This window comes from Schistocerca piceifrons, chromosome 6 (genome assembly GCF_021461385.2).
Source record: "Schistocerca piceifrons isolate TAMUIC-IGC-003096 chromosome 6, iqSchPice1.1, whole genome shotgun sequence".
Taxonomy (NCBI): Eukaryota; Metazoa; Arthropoda; class Insecta; order Orthoptera; family Acrididae; genus Schistocerca; species Schistocerca piceifrons.
The window spans coordinates 82,335,890-82,355,133 of record NC_060143.1 but is presented as its reverse complement, the minus strand read 5'-3'; the positions used below and the strand labels follow the sequence as shown (position 1 = coordinate 82,355,133).

Below are 19,244 nucleotides of genomic sequence, written 5' to 3'. Positions count from 1 at the left end.
TTTTTTGCATGTTTTTACAGATGAGATAAAACAATTTCAACATCAATTAGAAATAGTATTCTTATTTGCAAGACTTTGTGCAATGTGAATTACACAATATCACATGAGATCGTTATATTGTCATTTCCATGGAGAACAATTAATGGATGGTCTTTCATATCCCTAGGACAACAGCCTTGCTGCAGTAGTAATACCAGTTCCCATCAAATCGTCGAAGTTAAGCACTGTCAGGCTTGGCTGGTGCTTGGATAGGTGGCTGTCCGAGTCTGCTGAGTGCTGTCGGTAAGTAGTGTGCACTCAGGCCTTGCAGGACCAACTGAGGAGCTACTTTATTAAGAAGTATTGGTTCTAGTCACAAAAACTAACAATGACTGGGAGAGCAGTGTGCTGCCCACACACCCATCCACATCTGCATCCAGTGACGCTCAGATAGAGTTGTCATACCCCTATTGTGGATTGCTTCTAACACTGAAGGAATTGTGACAGCATTTGGGCATAAAGTGTGTTGACTTTTACAACATTTCTGCTTCACCACAGCTCTGGTGCAGCTATGCATAGTTTGTATTCATTGGTATCTATAGTCCAAATAGCCACTGCTGTTTCCTCAATCATAATTGTGACCTTTTAGTATGATGTGCATTGAGTCAGTCATACAGTTACAATACATTTTCTTCATGAAAAATATGGCAACCTGTTGACCATTTACATGACTGACTTCAGCTAATACTTCACTGGCTAGATGGGGAAAGGTTTTTATAACTGAATACCTCACTCCTCTGTGTGGCTCCCTACAGTTGAGTTACGGATGCAATAAGTCATTTCTCTTCGAAGATTATATTTACAAATGTTACTGTTGTTTTCAATCTTTGATTGATGACTGACAACATACTTCATGAGAGTGTAAACATATTGTGAGGCTGCTGCCAGTATGTCCAACAAGAGCTTTTAGAGTGGACAAGAGAAACATTTTTTTCCTCAGTGATGAGATACCCCATAAGATAACACCACAAGACATTAGTGAATGAAATCGGGAAAAGTGGTCAATGTTTTCGCACTATCTCCAAAATCTGATATTACTCAAAATGTGTGCACTGCCGAGCTTATACGTTTAAGATCTGTGACATTCCACCTTCTGTGCAGGTCTTTATCAAAATAAACACCCATGTACTCTGAACACTCAGTTTTGTTTATTCATTTATTCTAGAGAATTATTTCTAATGGAGTGATCAAGCCTTGTGCAGTAATGAATTGAAGGTACTGTTTCTTATCTTCATTCAGAGTCAGTCCATTTGCAGAGAAACAGTTATTAATTTTCAAAAAAAATATTATTATTTTCAAGTGCTGGATTTTCTGTGTTAGGCTTGATAGTAACACTTGTATCATCCGCAAAAAGAGCTATTTCTGCTTCTGTTGGGCCCTCTGGTGCCTGTGAGATGACATTCCTTTGAACAGTGTGGTGTCATTGGTTGCATAATCAGCAGGTGTCACCGTTCGGCAAGGCTGACATCAGCAGCCACCCCAAGAGAGCACGACAGGCGACAGAAATACACTGACACACTTTGTGTAGTCATCTGTCACATGACATCTCATTACATGGAAGGCCAATGATCAAGCAGCATATCATCCTGGCCAGTGGTAGCCAATCACATGGATTGGTGTATTCATCTGCATCATGATATAACCAGTACAGTGGGTCCTGTAGAATCAGTGTACATTCAGGGCACACTGAGTTCATGGTGCAATCACTCTACAGTTGGAGAATAAGAGAGGACCCAATATTGATTTCTGTGGTACAACTGTCATGTTGATTCCCCTTTCTGAAGACACTGTTTCGTTGCATATACTTCCTGTGGGTTTTAATGCAACACTCTACACCCTCTTAGGTAAACAGGATGAAAACCAGTTACCAACAAGCTCCCCAATACGACAATATTTGAGCTTGTTCAACACCAGACAGTCAACATAACTGGATGAAGTGGGACAAACACACATTCAAAGACACGATAGGCAAATTGCAGCCATCTCTAATTTATTCATTTGCTTATTTTCCCTCTTCTTTCTCTTCCAAGGAACCTGCTTCATTAAGTTGAAAAATTCCAGATATATAAGGGTGATCAAAACGTTTCCACTTGAGAGCATTTCTGCAGCATTTATGCTATGTAACACAATTCCAATGCAGGTATATAAGTACCAACCTGTAGCAAAGGATTAGTGTCGCATTCGTATCTTACCATGTGCATGTGGTAAATGTAGAAATGTGAACTATGGTGACTTTGTAAGCAAACCGCCCAGACACAGACAACATGCTGTTATTCTTGTCTTGTTCACCAGAGGATAAACACTAGAGACATACATCAGCGAATGGAAATCTCTGCAGAGCAGTATGTCTGTTGAAAACCACCGTTGTGGAACAGTGCAACAAAGGGTGCTGCTGCTTCATGATATCGCATGTCCTCATATTGCAAATACTGTAATGCAGAAGCTATGCCAACTCAAGTGGGAGACACTTCAGCAACCACCATATAGTCCTCATCTCTTCCTTTGGGATTATCGTGCCTTTGGTTCCTTAAAAGAGGCCTTGAAGGGTCAATGATTCCTGTTGGATGACAGTGTGCAGCACGCAGTTACTTACTTCTTCATGCAACAGGACACATGTTTTACCAAATGGATATCTCATCAGTGCATCGGTGGGATGATTGTCTCAATGCTCATAACAGTTTTGCCTGATTGGCATATCAGTTCTGGACTGTATGTCCTTTGAACACGGACTTTTTGACCATCCCTTGTAGCTTGGGTTTTGTCCGCCCAAAATGTCACTTCAAACAGAACAAATGATAGTGAAACAGAAGATACTGGACTGGGACTTAAAATGGAACATCTGCAATTTAACTACATACTGTGACCTTTAACCATGATGAACAGATCTTTATTTTAAACTATAATAATATCTCATATACACAACTGAAACAAATAACTTTGTTTCTTTTATGTGCCTCTTTTAAATTGATGCATTATTAACTGGTAAATCAATTGGTACCAAATGTGTCAGTAACTTATTTGTATATGTCCATTCCTGCAGATCATTCATCATGAGAAACAAATTGGACTCTGTTCTCACTGTCAATTGTAACACATCCTATTGCAGTGAAACATGTTTGAGATGATTAGGTACTGCTCTATAGAATGTGTCACTATTAAGTTTCAAGTATTTGTGTTCTCCAAATTTTAGTTACTGTGGTTTTAACCTATTTGAAATATTGTAAAAATACAGTAGCACACCATTTGCATATCTCACAAAGTCCACAGACTTCACAATGTCATGATTTTTTGGGATACAGTTTTAATTTTTCAAACAGACCCTTGCCAACTTAACACAATGTGAGTCAATTCCCCACTTTCATTTATAAGAATAAAAGTTTATGCCAAAGCACCAAAGAATTATTCTTTTCCAGGATAAATTTGTGAATACTGTGAGACCAACGTGGTTTCGATGTTGCTGGTTTTACTGTTGTGCTGGTGGTGTAAGATGACAGTGATGATGGTGATCGTAATCATCATGATCATGGTCACAGATGAAAAAGCAGTGTTACATTATCTCTGTAGGCAGTCCCCAAGATTTATGACGACTCCAACACAACAATAAACAATAACCAGAAAACTGATAGATTCTCCACTAAACTAATGCAGTGTGCTTGTAATACTCACTTGTCAGCCTCCCTGCGATGTTCGAGGAAACGTTGCTTAATGTTTACAAATGCAGGTAAGAAAACATGGAGCAGTAGTTGCAGCTTCACATAGGGGGTAAAGCGTGGCATCTGCTGGATTAGGTGGGCTGCCAATGCCTGGCTCAGCTGACAGTTGTGGGTGTCTGCTTCGAGTAATGGGCGGAAGAGCTCCACGCAAGACCACCTGCACAAATATGTTAAAATGCAGCATGTGATCAACACTAATAAACGTGTAAACAAAACACACAACGTGTAGTTTACTGCAGCATGCATGACTTTTAATCTGACACTGCTCAGTCCATTGTATCAAAATGATATTGCTACTCAATTGTCCAATGGAATACACCAGCTGTGCTGAAATGCATTTTCTTCACAACAAAGTTCCAAACGTACCACCCCTCCCTCCTTCGGCCAAACTCAAATTATTTAAACTGCATATTTAATACTTGGTGCTCAAAGCATACTGTTAGACACCTTGCAACAGCAAGGAATTACACATACACGATTCTGAGGCCCTCCCCACTCCAACAACCACTTCTACTTGACTGCCAATGATAGTACACAATGGTGTCAAACATTTGGCTTCCTAATCACTGGTACACACACTGCTAGTAACTTTAATTCAGTGCATCAGATAAAGTTAATGGAGTACTTCTTCAGCTTTATAACTTCTTGAATTTTTCTCTGAGACATCAACATTTAGGAAGGCTGCATAGCACTCAACAATTTGTTGAATAAATATTCTTGCATCACAAGGACTCTGAGCAAGCCAACCATGGGTCAGATGTTGCCACAAAGTCATTGCTGCCAACCTTGGAAGAGGTGGTCAGTAATCACATGACAAATATGGAAATATGGAGGTGGGTCTCCTCCTCTCCCTCTCACTGAAGAATTTTAAATATTAGAAGCCTGATTTAGGCCTTTAAACAATTTATTTCAGACTTTTCTGATCCTATGTAAAGAAGATATATTTAATTTATCATATATTTACTTTTATTTTCATATTAAAATTAATCTGAATTATCATTTTCAATAAAGAAAATTTCTTCAACCTCAATGTCACTCACACATCCACCAAAGAATGTAATGGGGGAATCTAAGTTGCTCTTTCACACAGCGGAAGGTCATATAACTTGCCGATGACAAATTTTTCCAAAGTCAGATAACGAATCCCGCTGTCATAGTTATTGTTGCTGCTGCAATGTTGGGAAATGAGAGAGATTTTTTTATCTACATCAATGTGAAGCAACACAAATTTTTTTGTAGGGAGTCTGGGTTCTCTTTAATATTTTGATAACTATGACTCGCTCTGAAGACTCCATGAGCACTTTTGTGTTTCATAGTGTGTGACAAATGTTCCTTTGATCTGCTGTGACAGACCAGTGGAACACTGGTTTTGTGTTGCCAATATGTTGACAACATGCTGAAAATGTACCAGTACTAGGCATGAACAACATTCCAAACACTTTTCCAGAACATGTTTTGAACTCAGTGTAAATGTGTCTTTGGTAAGCTGTGGGTAAAAATCATTCATAGACATGTTTACTGCGTACTCAGGAAGGAGATTATTATAATCTACAAAACATTTTGGTATCATATAATTAGCAAAATGTAAACAGTACCTTTTTCAGTTTTTTACAACATCAAATTGTAAAAGTGTATTCCCACAATTTTTAGCAACTTCCTGTAACTCTGTAGACGATAAATCCATAACAGTTATGGACAATCCTTAACAGTTGGCAACCATGCAAAATATAGTCAACTACATGCACTACAGAACTGAATACCAAGAACTTACATAATCCCTGCCTTGGTTCATGAAAGTACTTTCATAGGTTGCAGATTGTGGACTGACAATATGAGGTGGACAGTCCTAATTTTATGGACCATCGACGACATTCACAATGTGTTCAGTAGGACCAGTACCGTGGCAGGAAATCAACTGAAACATATATTCGAGGGCCAGTAAGCCCTGTCAGCCTTGTGCTACAGCTGGAAAAAGTCATATTTGGTAGGGAAGACATTAGTCGTGAAAGAACACAAGTGCTCTACAATAATGTTGACACAGTGCCCAGTGTTCATGGTGTGTTCTGCAATAATATCAGATCTCATCAAATTCTGGGTAAACATTCAGCTGTCACTATTATGTGCACCACACACTTCATTTACAAAGAAACTTATCTCGGAACATAGCATTTCCCAATAGAAATGGCTATTCAGTATAACAAAAACTGCAATTTCTGTGATAAGCTAACTCATTTGCATTCTTATACAGCACTGCGTGAACTCGTCAGTGAGACTGATGGTGACATATCTCATGTGTAGGCTGCAGAGCATAGTGCAAGATGAACAGTACATCTGAAATGACAGGCCCTTCACTCAAATCGTACTTCTCCATCAGTCACACCACTGAGTGTTATCTTCTGCAAATTACATGGAAGTCGAGCCTTGATTACACGTTCTCAGATGAAGTGTGTCAAGGTGTGTACTAGGGCTCTACATGTCATTTGACGCCTTCCCATAGAAACTACTTGCAAGAGCAACACTTTGCAATACCCATGCCGACTGCCCTGGCTTCACATTACAACCTTTGTCAAAGTTGCTCAAAATAATTGTATTGAGAAGATAAAGAGTTAATAACTAAGAATTATATGTACCACAGTTAAGCAGAAAGGGTGAGTGTTAATTTTTCTAGTGTGAGCAGAGATGAAATTAAAATGAAGTCCAGGCCACACCCATCTACAAGAAGGGTAGCAGAAGTGATCAACGAGACTGTTGACTTATTTTCTCGACACTTTTTAGTTTTAGAATCCTAGAACACATTCTGAGCTGAAATGTAAGAGGTATCTCTAACAGAATAACTTCCTCCATACCAACATGAATTCCAAAAACATCAATCATGTGAAACCTGACTCACATTTTTCTCATATGGTATCCAGAATGCCATCTACCAAGGCAGTCTGGTAGGTAGTATTTCTAGGCTCAGTACCATGCCTAAACTCATTATCAAAAGTACAATCATATGGAATATAAAGAAAAATTTGTGACTGGGCTAAGGATTTCTTACTAGGAGTATGGAGCATATTACCTCAAATGGAATCTCATCAAAATATGTAGGAGTAAGTTCAGGTATGCCCCAGGGAAGTGTGTTGGGACCCTTTCTGTTCATATTGTATATAATGACCTTGCAGACAATAAAAACAGTAATCTCAACTTTTCACAGATGAAGTACAGTCCGAATGAAGCTGCACAAATATTCAGCCAGATATGGATTAAATTTCAAAGTGGTTGAAAGATTGGTCAATTGCATTAAACATACAGATGTGTGAAACTGTGCGCTTCACAAGAAAGTATACAACAACAATAATATCAATGAGTCACAGTTGGAATGGTTCACTCATACAAATACCCGACTAACACTTTGTAGTGATATGAAATAGAATGATCACATAGGCTCAGCTGCGGATAAAGTAGGTGCTAGACTTCAGCTGGTAGAATACTCAGATAATACAGTAAGCCAAAAAAGAAGAAGAAGAAGCAGCAGCAGCAGCAGCTTGCAAATCACTCATGTAACCCATCTCTGTCCTTCACTATGCAGACCAGGTGCTGGTAGTTGTCAAATATTTTCTTCATTCCTGCCTGACATTTTTTCCAGCTCTTGATTTCTTCATTGTTGTTCTCAACCACTGCTGACCTGCACTGTCCAAATAAATATACACATCAGCCAGACATGTCGTCTTCAATGTTGTACTTAGCAACATGGTCAAATCCCTTTAGCGATTTTGTCAAATCCTGGCTAGCATCTACCAAAAACTCTGTTGGCTGACTGATGTGCATCTGAATCACCAATGCCTTTGTCTCCATTTTTAACAATGTGGACTGCAGGAGGAATATCTGTATGTATTTGAGTAACTGGCTGTGAAGGTGACAGTTACTGCATTATCTCACTGGACCCACAGTGATGTCAAAATCTGACATATATGGCATCTCCACAAAATTATGTCTCACAGAATCCAGAACTGAGTACGTGTTATGGGAGGAGCATTGTAAACAACAAGTGCCACTTCACAATGAGAGTGGTGAATGCAGACAATGTGGCAGGATCTCTCATTTGTAAGGTTTGTGAATGATCAGTGTGATAACAGGTCTTGCAAAACTTACACCCCTTCCTACCCACACTTGTCATGACAATTATGAACTGATTTGACATGCTTAGGGGCATTGTGTGTTAGTGAAATTTTTCCAAATATATGTGCAATTTAATGTCTTTGATGTTTATGAATTCTAATAAAGTTGCTATTCTTATTCTATGTGTACCAGACTTTAAAAAACTGCAAGCCAGTTAACATAAGAAGTGAACACAGTTTTTGGAGTGATCAGTCTGTTTAGTTACTTCTTTATTTTTTCTGTCATGATGCAGCCTACCACAAACACCTCTTATGTCATCATCTTAATCTGACAGTAGTACTTGCACTCTACATTCTCAGTTATATTCTGGATTATTCCAATCTCTGTGTTCCCCTACACTTTTCACCCTCTGCAAATCCCTCTAACACCATGGAGGTTATTTCTCGGTGTAGCGACATGTGTCCTATCATCCTGTCCCTTCCTCTTGTCAGTGTTTTCCACACATTCCTTTCTTTGTTGATTCTGCAGATAACCTCCTCAGGCCTTGTACCATCAGTCCACCTAATTTTCAACCTTCTTCTCTAGCACCACAACTCATACGTTTCGGTTCTCTTCTGCTCCGCTTTTCCCACTGTCCATGATTCAGAAATTTATTCCACAAATTAAGGTCTATGTTCAATACTAGTGGACTTAATTTGACCAGGAATGCCCTCTTTTCTTGAGAAAATCTGTTTTTTATGCACACCCTTGTTCATCCATCCTGTCTTATTTTGCTTCCAAGGTTGCAGAATTCCTTAACTTTGTTCACATTATGGTCACCAGTTCTGATGTTAAGTTTATCACTGTTCTCATTTCTTTCCTCCTCCCTTTCATCTTCCTGTGGTTTCTGTACTGTCTAGGCTGCTCATTTCATACCTCACATCCTGTAATTCTTCTTCACCTTCATTGAGAATAGCAATATCATCATCAAATCTCATCACTGACATCCTTTCACAATGAATTTTAGTCCCACTCTTGACCCAAGCGTTAATTGCAGTCATCACTTTTTCGATGTACAGCTGAACAGTGGGGGTGGAAGGCAGTCTTGCCTTACAGCCTTTTTTAATCTGAGCATTTTGTTCCTGGTCTTCCGTTGTCATTGTTCTTGGCTGGTTCTTATACAAATTGAACTTACCAGTCTTTCCCTATACCTTACACCTGCTTTTGTGAGAATTTCAAACATTTGGCACCATTTTACATTGTCACTTTTTCTGCTCCAACATATCCCATTAAGATGTCTTGATTTTTCTTATGCCTTGCTTACATTATTGAGTACAGTGCTATAAATGCCTCTCTGGTGCCTTTTCCTTTTTGGAAGCCAAGCTAATTGTGATCTAAAAGACCTTCAGTTTTCTTTTCCATCACCTGTATGTTATTCCCATTAACTATGTTGGAAGCATGAGCTGTTTGGATGACTGTGCAATAGCTCTCACACTAACTACCCTTGCTATCTTTGGGACTGTGTAGACGATATTTCTGTGAAAGTTTGATGGTACATCTCCTATCTCATAGATTCTACACACCAGTTTCAATAGTTATTAGTTTGCCACTCCACCAACTATTTCAGAATTTCCACATGAATGTTATCAATACCTCTTGCTTTATTTCATCATGTCTTCTAAAGCTTTATTAAACTTTAACAGTAATACCGAATCCCAACTTTCTCTTTTTTTTTCCATCTGACTCCATTTGTTCCTCATTATGTCACCAGACAAATCCTCCCCCTCTTTGAGGCCTGCAATGTATACTTGGCACCTATCATATCTAACTCTACACTTAACAACCAAATTCCCAAAGCACTCTTATGTTGAAACCCTTGTTTTTCTTTAATTTCACCCAAAGCCTGCTTTGACTTTCCTATAGCTGAATCAGTTCTATTTATGACCATTTCTTTTTCAATTTCTTTGCATTTCTTCTATAGTTGTTTTGCCTTGGCTGCCCTGTACTTTCTACTTATTCCATTCCTAAGTGGTTTACATTTCTGTATTCCTGAATTTCCCTGAACATGTCAATACTTTCATCTTTCATCTATAAAGTTCACCCATCAGGTGAAGTATTTCTTCTGTTATCAAAGGTTTCTTTGCAATTACATTCAGAATTCATATGTTTGTCTGGCCAACTTCTGTGATTTCCCTTTTCAGTGATGCAAATTCCTCTTCAACTACATACTTGGTATTCATTATCACAGTATCTATAGCATCATAGATATTCAAACGTACTGCGTTATTTCTCAGTACCCCACTTAATTGCATTCATTCTTCTGGACAAGTCTCTTAAGTTTAAGCCAGCTCCTCATCAGTACTGAATTCAGATCCAATACTATACATGCTTCTGGGTATGCCATATAGTCTAATATCTGAGGTCATGAATTCTTACTGACGATGATTTAACTTGTCTGGAATCTTGAATCTTCCTGTGGGTCTGTGTCTTTTACAGGTATGTTTCCTCAGTGTATGGTTTTTGAATATGTCTCTATTATTAGCTGAAATTTATTGAACAACTCTGTCTTTCTCCTCGCTGCTTTCTAATAATAAGCCTATATTCTCCTGTAACTCGGTCTTCTCTTCCTTCCACCACCACAGCGTTCCAATTCATTAGATCATTGTCTCTCATTACACACTGAGTCACAAGTTCAGTATCCTCGTACACTTTCTCTGTCTCTCTGTATTCTGCTTGTGATGTTGGCATGTATACCCGAACTAATGCTTTCGGCACTGGTTTGTTGTCGAACCTGATGAGAGCAACTAAATTACTAAACTTTTCACACTAACTCACTCTGCCCTACCTTCCTATTCATAATGAATTCTAGTCCTGTTACACCATTTGACCAGAAATCCTGTTCATTTTACCATTTCACTTCACCTTTCACCCCATCCCTCACCCAATATCAAGACTGAGTCCTCACATTTTCCTTTACTGATTTTCTAGCTTCTCTACTGTCACGAAACTTCTGACAATCCACACTCCAACTCACAGAATCTTACTCTTTCATTGATTATTCAATCTTTCTCTCACAGTCACCACCATCCTGGCAGTCTCCTCTTAGAGATCCAAATGTGTGAAGTAATTCGAAATTGTTTCACAGTGGAGAGGTCATTATAACACTTTTTCAATTACAGGCCACATTTACTGTTGATATACATTATATGACTTTAACGCAGTGATTTCGAATTCCTTCTGCATCCCCATGCAATTGATCAATGTCGATTCTTCCACCTTTTAGGGGCAATTTTCCAGCCCAAGAGCAAGACGTTTCCCTGAAACTCTGTCTGCTCCTCCACCTTGTCTGATAATACCACTGGCAGAATGAGGGTGACTCCTCATGTCTGCTGTCTTTGGCCATTATAGCTGATGATTCTTCTTGACAATTTCAACAGCATCTGGAATCAAACTAGTCAAAGACACTACCCCTGGTCCATCTTCAGCTACTATTATTTGCATTATGCTATTAATTCAAGAAAATATCATATTTCTGAAATGCATTTTAGAGCACTGAAGGTACAAAGCCGATCCAAATAGTCTCAACTCGGCTGCAGTGTTCAAGAGAGAGTATGTATCAACTTTGGACAGCTCAGCGAAAGTCGCCAAAGACAAACGACACTAGTCACCTAGCGACACAGGTGCCTGTTTGGGTTTTACAGCAACAGGGATCTCACTGCCTTGTGCACAGGCCACAAACCTGCAGTGTACGCATGCTTGGTGCACTTTCTTTACTCACCAATATGCCACATACTGCACTGCATTTTCCCATGGCTAGCCACCATGTCTCCTTAGCCACGTGGAAGGGATATGCACCTGTTAGGCCGCAACATACAAGTGTTCTGCTTAGTCTTACCACATATGCGTGGTGTAATGCCGAGGATGGTATAAGGAATGAAAACAGATGTTTCCACATAGTTTGCTAACATCTGTGTCTTTTTTCTATACTTCTTTACTGCTTTGTGCATTAATTTCTTTTATGTTTCATTACATAATCATTTCTTTGTTTTCCAATAGCTGGCAAATAAATTTGTATTGAAACATAACATCTTTATTACATTATTTTCCAATAATATGACCTTTACTATGAGTACAATAGCTGATAAGACTGTGATAACAAATTTTTGCAGTCCATGTTGTTGGCTATGGAAGTGATGGCAGAGACGGTTAATGAGACCTGGTCGATTTGTCATTCCAACCACTAGATGGAATTACTATGTTATAAATAAGGTCTTAATGCCAAACTCTTATTGCCAAAGAATAAAATATATACAAACAATAATGGAGTAAAAACATATCAGACATATAACACTGTTTTGTAAGACAACAGTCTCTATTGCTAGTAATAATAAGGTATTGTTTCATATGAAGAAGAAGAGTCTTCATAAATCACTGAATTCTTCCCTGATGTGGATCAGATAAGGTAATGTTTTTCGTTCTTTTGTGTACACCATTTGAAGCAATTGTGGTATATTTCAATTTAGAGACATTGATGTAAAGAACTGTTTATAGCTATGAAGTCGCTGCAATATTTACTTTTTATAAGGAGAATAATGATTTAAATTGCAGTTTTGTGCACGCTTTTGTGAGTGCTATATAAGCAAAAGAGGCACATACATTAAACCAGGTTTTGGCTGACCTGACCAACAGGCAAAAACCTTGCTTGTTAAAAAAAAATACTGAAGATTTATTTTCCATTATTTCATTGTCACTTTTCTAGTGGCAATTTAGTTATTTCATTTCTGTTCAAACAGATGTCATTTTCACAGTTACTCAGATTCGCATATTGTGAACAAAGGTGGTTTGTGTGAGGTAATCAAAGCTGTACTTCTGAGACGGAAATATCTTTATTTAAAGAGTGAGACCTTGGGAGGAGGATATTAGTGTTTAATGTCCCGTTAACAACGAGATCAGTAGAAATGGAGCACAAGTTCAGATTAGGGAAGGAAGTTGGCTACATCCTTTTAAAGAAACCATCCTAGCATTTGCCTCAAGCAGTTTAGGGAAATCACAGAAAACCTAAATCAGGATGGCTGGACGCGGGTTTGAACCATCTTCCTCCCGAAAGTGAGTCCAGTGTGCTAACCAGTGCGCCACCTTGCTCAGCAGCGTGTGATCTTGTTGTTTCATTCTGGAAGATCTGCCAGGTCAGACATTAGCCAGTACAGGCAGAGCTTTGAAAGCAACCTGTAGTGTAACACGTGACCAGAGATCCACAACATTGGCAAGGCAAATAACAAACTAACATTGTCTTTTCCATATGTGATCCATAGTAACTGCCCTCAGTAGTGCATTTTCTGAATAACTAGAAAATTAAGTTTCCAGTAAAATAATTATTTACAATACTCTTGGGGACTTGTGCTTTGAGCTGCAGTGTGTGTGACATTATCTAAAAATGTTTTTCAGTAACTGTAAATATTGTAGCAAGCTTAGTAGGAAGTGAAAAAAGTAACCCATAGAGTAATCAGCAGTACAACTGTAGGCAGTTTGTGTTTAATCTATGTTAGTGTAAGGTAGCATTAAAGTTTGGCTTTCAGTTATCCAGACAGAAATCAGAAAGTAGTGACATTAAACTTAATTTGGAAAGTATTTCCTATTTTTGTGATAGGTATTGTAGAAAAGATTAACAGCCTACTGAAGTACATTATGTGATCAAAAGTACCTGGACACCTAGCTGAAAATTACTTACAAGTTCGTGGTGCCCTCCATCAGTAATGCTCGAATTGAATATGGTGTTGGCCCACCCTTAGCCTTGATAACAGCTTCCACTCTCATAGACATGTGTTCAATCAGGTGCTGGAAGGTTTCTTAAGGAATGGCAGCCCATTCGTCATGGAATGCTGCACTGAAGAGAGGTACTGATGTCAGTTAGTGAGGCCTGGCACGAAGTCGGTGTTCCAAAACAACCCAAACATGCTCCATAGGATTCAGGTCAGGACTCTGTGCAGGTTAGTCCATTACAAGGATGTTGTTGTAGTGTAACCACTCTGCCACAGGCCGTGCATTATGAACAAGTGCTCAATGGTGTTGAAAGATGCAATCACCATGCCCGAATTGCTCTTCAACATTGGGAAGCAAGAAGGTGCTTAAAACATCAATGTAGGCCTGTGCTGTGATAGTGCCATGCAAACCAACGAAGGGTGCAAGCCCCCTCCATGAATAGCATGACCACACCATAACACCACCACCTCCAAATTTTACTGTTGGCTCTACACATCCTGGCAGATGAAGTTCAGCTGGCATCTGCCCTATTCACACCGTGCCATTGGATCACCACATTGTGTACCATGATTCGTCACTCCACACAATGTTTTTTCACTGTTCAATCGTCCAATGCTTACACTCCTTAAACCAAGCGAGGCATCGTTTGGCATTTATCGGCATGACGTGTGACTTCTGAGCAGCCATTCGACCATCAAATCCAAGTTTTCTCACATCCTGCCTAACTGTCATAGTACTTGCAGTGGATCCAGATGCAGTTTGCAATTCCTGTGTGATGGTCTGGATAGATGTTTGCCTATTACACATTACAACTATATTCAACTGTCAGCTGTCTCTGTCAATCAACAGACGAGGCTGGCCTGTACGCTTCTGTGCTGAATGTGTCCCTTCACGTTTCCACTTCACTATCACAATGGAAACAGTGGACCAAGGGATGTTTAGGAGCATGGAAATCTCACCTACAGATGTACGACACAAGTGAAATCCAATCACCTGACCACGTTCGAAATCCTTGAGATCCGCGGAGTGCCCCATTCTGCTCTCTCACGATGTCTAATGACAACTGAGGTTGCTGATATGGAGTACCTGACAGTAGGTGGCAGCACAATGCATCTAATATGAAAAACATATGTTTTTGGGGGTGTTTGGATACTTTTGATCACACAGTGTATGTTATGCATCAAGTGGCAGAGAAATATCAGAACAAATGGCAGAGAAAGAACTCCAAGAACAGGAATGCCTAGTAGAGGATGAAAGCTGTAGTAGTGAAAATACTGAAAGGAAGGGGGTAGGGGTGTAAACAGAAATAACTATTATCAATTAGAGCACAGGAGGGAAAACATGAGGATGGAAAAGCTACTGATTCTGATTTTAGTTAGAACTTAAATCAATTATATTAGATTCACTGGGAGAACAACTTAACAAGCAAATTCAGAGTGTACTGACTGAGAAACTGATAGTGAACAGCTGATGGAAACAGTGAGGTTCCAGAGGGCTGTAAGTGAAGTCAAAAAGGAAAACTGACAGGTCTCTGATGAGTTGCAATCAACTGCGTGGAAATTTACACATGGTATTTCAAATGTTCAGGTGGGAGTTGTGGCAGTGTCTAAGAAATCTATACCAGATTGTGCCAGAGTATTATGATTACTTTCACATTATTATCAGATTGAAAAAGATAAAATACTGATTTTGAAACAGCATTATGTGAAAACAGTGTACATTTTGGGTGTGTCCAGTAATGTGGTGTACTTTGTCACTCAAAGTGCAACAAATTGATGGTTGAGAGATTTGATTTAGTTTAGTTAGTTTCATGTTCCACTGATCATAACAGTGACATCTCGCTATGCTATGAGATTGGTCAGTTTCACAATTTTAGTAACAACAATACAATGAAAAGGATAGATTGCTCTTACTGTAAAGATGACATGTTCAACTGCAGACAGGCACAACAAAAAGACTGTTACACATCTGAGCTTTTGGGCAAAGCCTTCTTCAGAAAGGAACACACACACACACACACACACACACACACAAAAAAAAAAAAAAAAACGCTATTTCTGACCACTACGACCAGAATGGCAAAGCAACACAAGATAGCAGTCATGTGGGCAGGAGTTGCACTTCCTTGTGTGAATGTGTGTCTTTTCCTTTCTGGAGAAGGCTTTGGCTGAAAGCTCAGAGCTCAGTTTTTCCACTGTGCCTGTTTGCAACTCAATGTGCCACCTTTATGGTGAGTAGCAGTCAATCCTTACCATAATGTTGTTGATATTACGATTTTAGTACACCTTCTCAGCAGAAAATATGTCAACACACACATGATACTACTACACATTCAGACATTATTATAGGAGAGAGTATTATTTACATAACTTGGTAGGTGGCCCAAGATTCTTATGGCTCGATAATTCAGTCCTCTCTGTTCCACACTAAGACTGAGTTATGGATTTTCCACAGCAAGTAAAAGACAGGAAGTGTAATGACTCACTGTACATTAACACAGGGAGCACAGAAGAGGTGGTGTTCCCACAAATTACTAGCAACATTGTTGCTAAAGACTCAAATTGACAAGATTCTGGCATCTGTTGACATTATCTGTGCTGATTTTGTATTTTTATTTACACTGTTGTGCCTGAATGTCAAGTATGTGAAGGCTGTGATGAGAAAGAAGTGATTGGACTTACAATTACTCGCATTTAAACGAGAAGAAAAAGATATAGTGCTCACATGTTTTGTTCCAGTGTGTACATGGTGAAAGCAACAACATTTTTTTAGAACTGCAAAAAATGAAGAAGAAATTTTTTTTTTAAGTGGTGGAAATTCCCAGAGAAGAGAGAGATCTGATACAGAATTGCTTTGTGTGTCATTTATATTTCACAGAGGAACCCACTAAAGCAAACTTGTTTATCACCCATGGTAACCAAGATGAATTTCCAAGATAAAGAAGGTTTCTAAGAGCAGGAGCTGTCCCTCATTTACATTCCATTTTATCAAAATATCCATCCAACATATTATGTAAAAGAAAATCACGAGTAAAGCATTCACAATAGAGAAACTGCGACAGAGAAGATGGTAAGCCAGATGAATCTGCAGTGTCTGCCAGTATTCCTTCTATCCGAGAAAAAAGTATGGAATTAATTGGTACCAAATGCAGCAACAGTTTCATTACAAAGAACATTCAAGAAACCAGAAACCCTGTAAGTGTCTAACACAGAGGGGACAGCTAATGTCAAAATCAATCAACTGCAAAAGCAGCTTACAGTTTAAAAGTGGAAAATTGCTCAATCAAAGGAAGAAATATTATAATAACAATGTATGTAAGATTTGTGAAATAAGGTACAGTCATAATGGAGTTTTCTGAGGGTTCAAATGATATTATCCTTTTAACTACTGTTAGTAGTGTGTACATACAAGACAGAGAAAATGCTACAGAGAGTTAACCATGTAGAACTCCTTTACTTAAAAAGGGTCTAGTGGAGTACTAGTGCAGTCAGTTAAGGTGAAGACGACTGGTTGCTTGGAGGGTGCACAAAGCAGCTACAAGATTCAGAACAGAACCGAGTAAGTGTACAACTAAAGCAAATCTGATGACATCACAAAACATTACGGTATATTGTGTGAATAATTTTTGCTTTTGGACCATCTATCTACTACTGAATGAAACACAATTTTCGTGCCATGGACCAGAAACATAACATGTAGAAAACTGTCCACACAACCTGTAAGTAGGATTTAAAATATTACTACACCATAGAAAAAACAACCACCAGAACTGTTTATAATCTACAGGTACACTGCCTTGCAGAGAATAAAGGCGAAACATGTATGACATGAAAATTGTGTTTCGTTCAGTTGTAGTCAGATGGTCCAAAATTAAAAATCATCAATATACCCTAATATTATACGCAACTGAGGAAGACAGGAATACAAAAGTTGAAGATGTATTTTGATACAATGTATGCAATAAAAAGAAAGAAAAAACCTCAACAGGCTTAAAACACAGCAAAAGTTACAGAAATGTTGTATGAAAAATAATAATAAGGGAGTGTGATATAGTAACAAGTTTCTTCTGGACAGTGTACTCTTGAAAATGAAGTCCCTCAGAGGATACAGATGATGTTTGAAGTACAAATTGTTGCAACTTGTTTCAGAAATACATTTCTAAAGCTTAGTAAAGGATCTCAAATGCTCATATTGCATTAATTCACGTGCTTTTGAAGCTATCAGTGATTATTTCTGGAAAGACCAGATATAAGAGATATAAGCAAGTGCTCAGGCTTAGGCATAGCAGGGCAAGACAGCTGCATTTGCTATCATTTGAAATTAAGCTTGGATAGTTTTCTGGTATGGCATCAACATTCCCTGCGCACAATTTGTAAGCATCAGATGTTAATAGATTTATTTAGTAAACTTCTCTCGGTTGCCTTTCTTGGTGTTTCTGCAGTGGCCCAGCAGGTCAGTTCCATGCAACTGTGTTACAGCACATTTCACTGGACTTCATCTCCTTGTGCATGGACAGATCCCGAAAGAGAGTGTTAACTGTTTCCCCAAGCCACTCAAATGATGTAAACAACTGAACTTTAAACCCCCTGTATTCACACTTTCTCTTACAAAAATAATCTTGTATACAAAATGGGCTTATACATCATTTCTTTTTTTAAAAAAACTGATACAGGCTGGGTAAGATCACAACTTGTTGTCCCCAACTTGTAAGTGTGATGGGTTCAAAATGTTCTCCCATCTGCACATATCATATCATCATCTCCCACAGTGGTATGTCCTGACACTTACTTACTACTAAACGGAAGCCTGGAAGTGGGACAACACGTCACTTCACAAGAATGTCATGCCACACTTTAAGTTCCAGCACTTTCCTTATCTTTTATATTTTTACTGTATACATAATGCATTTACTATGGATATTTGAAATTGTTAATTCTTATTCAATTTGTATTTTCACTAAACTTTATTATTCACAGGACAGTTTACAGAATGGTGATGACAAAAGTGTAGATAGTTCAAATAAAAACATTTTATTTAGAGAAATGTTCTAAATTTTTGATTCACAACCACCATGTGATCCTCTAAATTTGACACAAAAATAAATATTTGTTTCTAGAGTGACACAGATAAACGGAGAGCCTTCATTCTCCTTTTTCATACTAAAGTTTTACTTTTTCCAAAAACTCACTATTTAAAAAGTTATTTGTAATCAAAATTATCATACTGTGTTCAAGAATATTCAAATCTTAAAGTGAGATCTTGTCAGAATCCCATGTTGATAGGTTTGTAGCCACGATTTTTCTGATTACAAAAATGTTTAATTTTCCTAAATATTTTATTAGTTAAAAAAAAAATCACATCAAAAATTTTAACTTTCCCGAAAATTCTTAGTGGGCTTTTGTAGAGCCAAACACACACAAAACTTATGCCACATAAAATAAAATCATCACTGTTATCAATTAAAGGATATCCAAACTATAATTAAACAAAATAATGTTTCTGCCTAATGGATTTATGCATTTTTTTCTTTTTTCTTATGTTAATATCTTCAATGTAATAGCTTCAAATGCAAAAATTTGGTAATTTCTGTAATACATGTTCATATTTAACAATAAGCTACAGCCAGTCAGTGAGCAGTAGCCAAAATGTAAA

At 38.3% G+C, this 19,244-nt stretch overlaps 1 protein-coding gene across 1 annotated transcript in view; it reads right to left on the bottom strand.

Annotated features, from left to right (window-relative positions):
- The window catches only part of LOC124803150 (lysosomal-trafficking regulator), a 593,053-nt gene that overhangs the window by 463,944 nt on the left and 109,865 nt on the right, over nt 1-19,244 (bottom strand). The window contains exon 12 of the mRNA XM_047264331.1: nt 3,706-3,909. Coding sequence (XP_047120287.1) covers nt 3,706-3,909 — 204 coding nt within the window. The remainder of the gene's footprint in view (nt 1-3,705; nt 3,910-19,244) is intronic.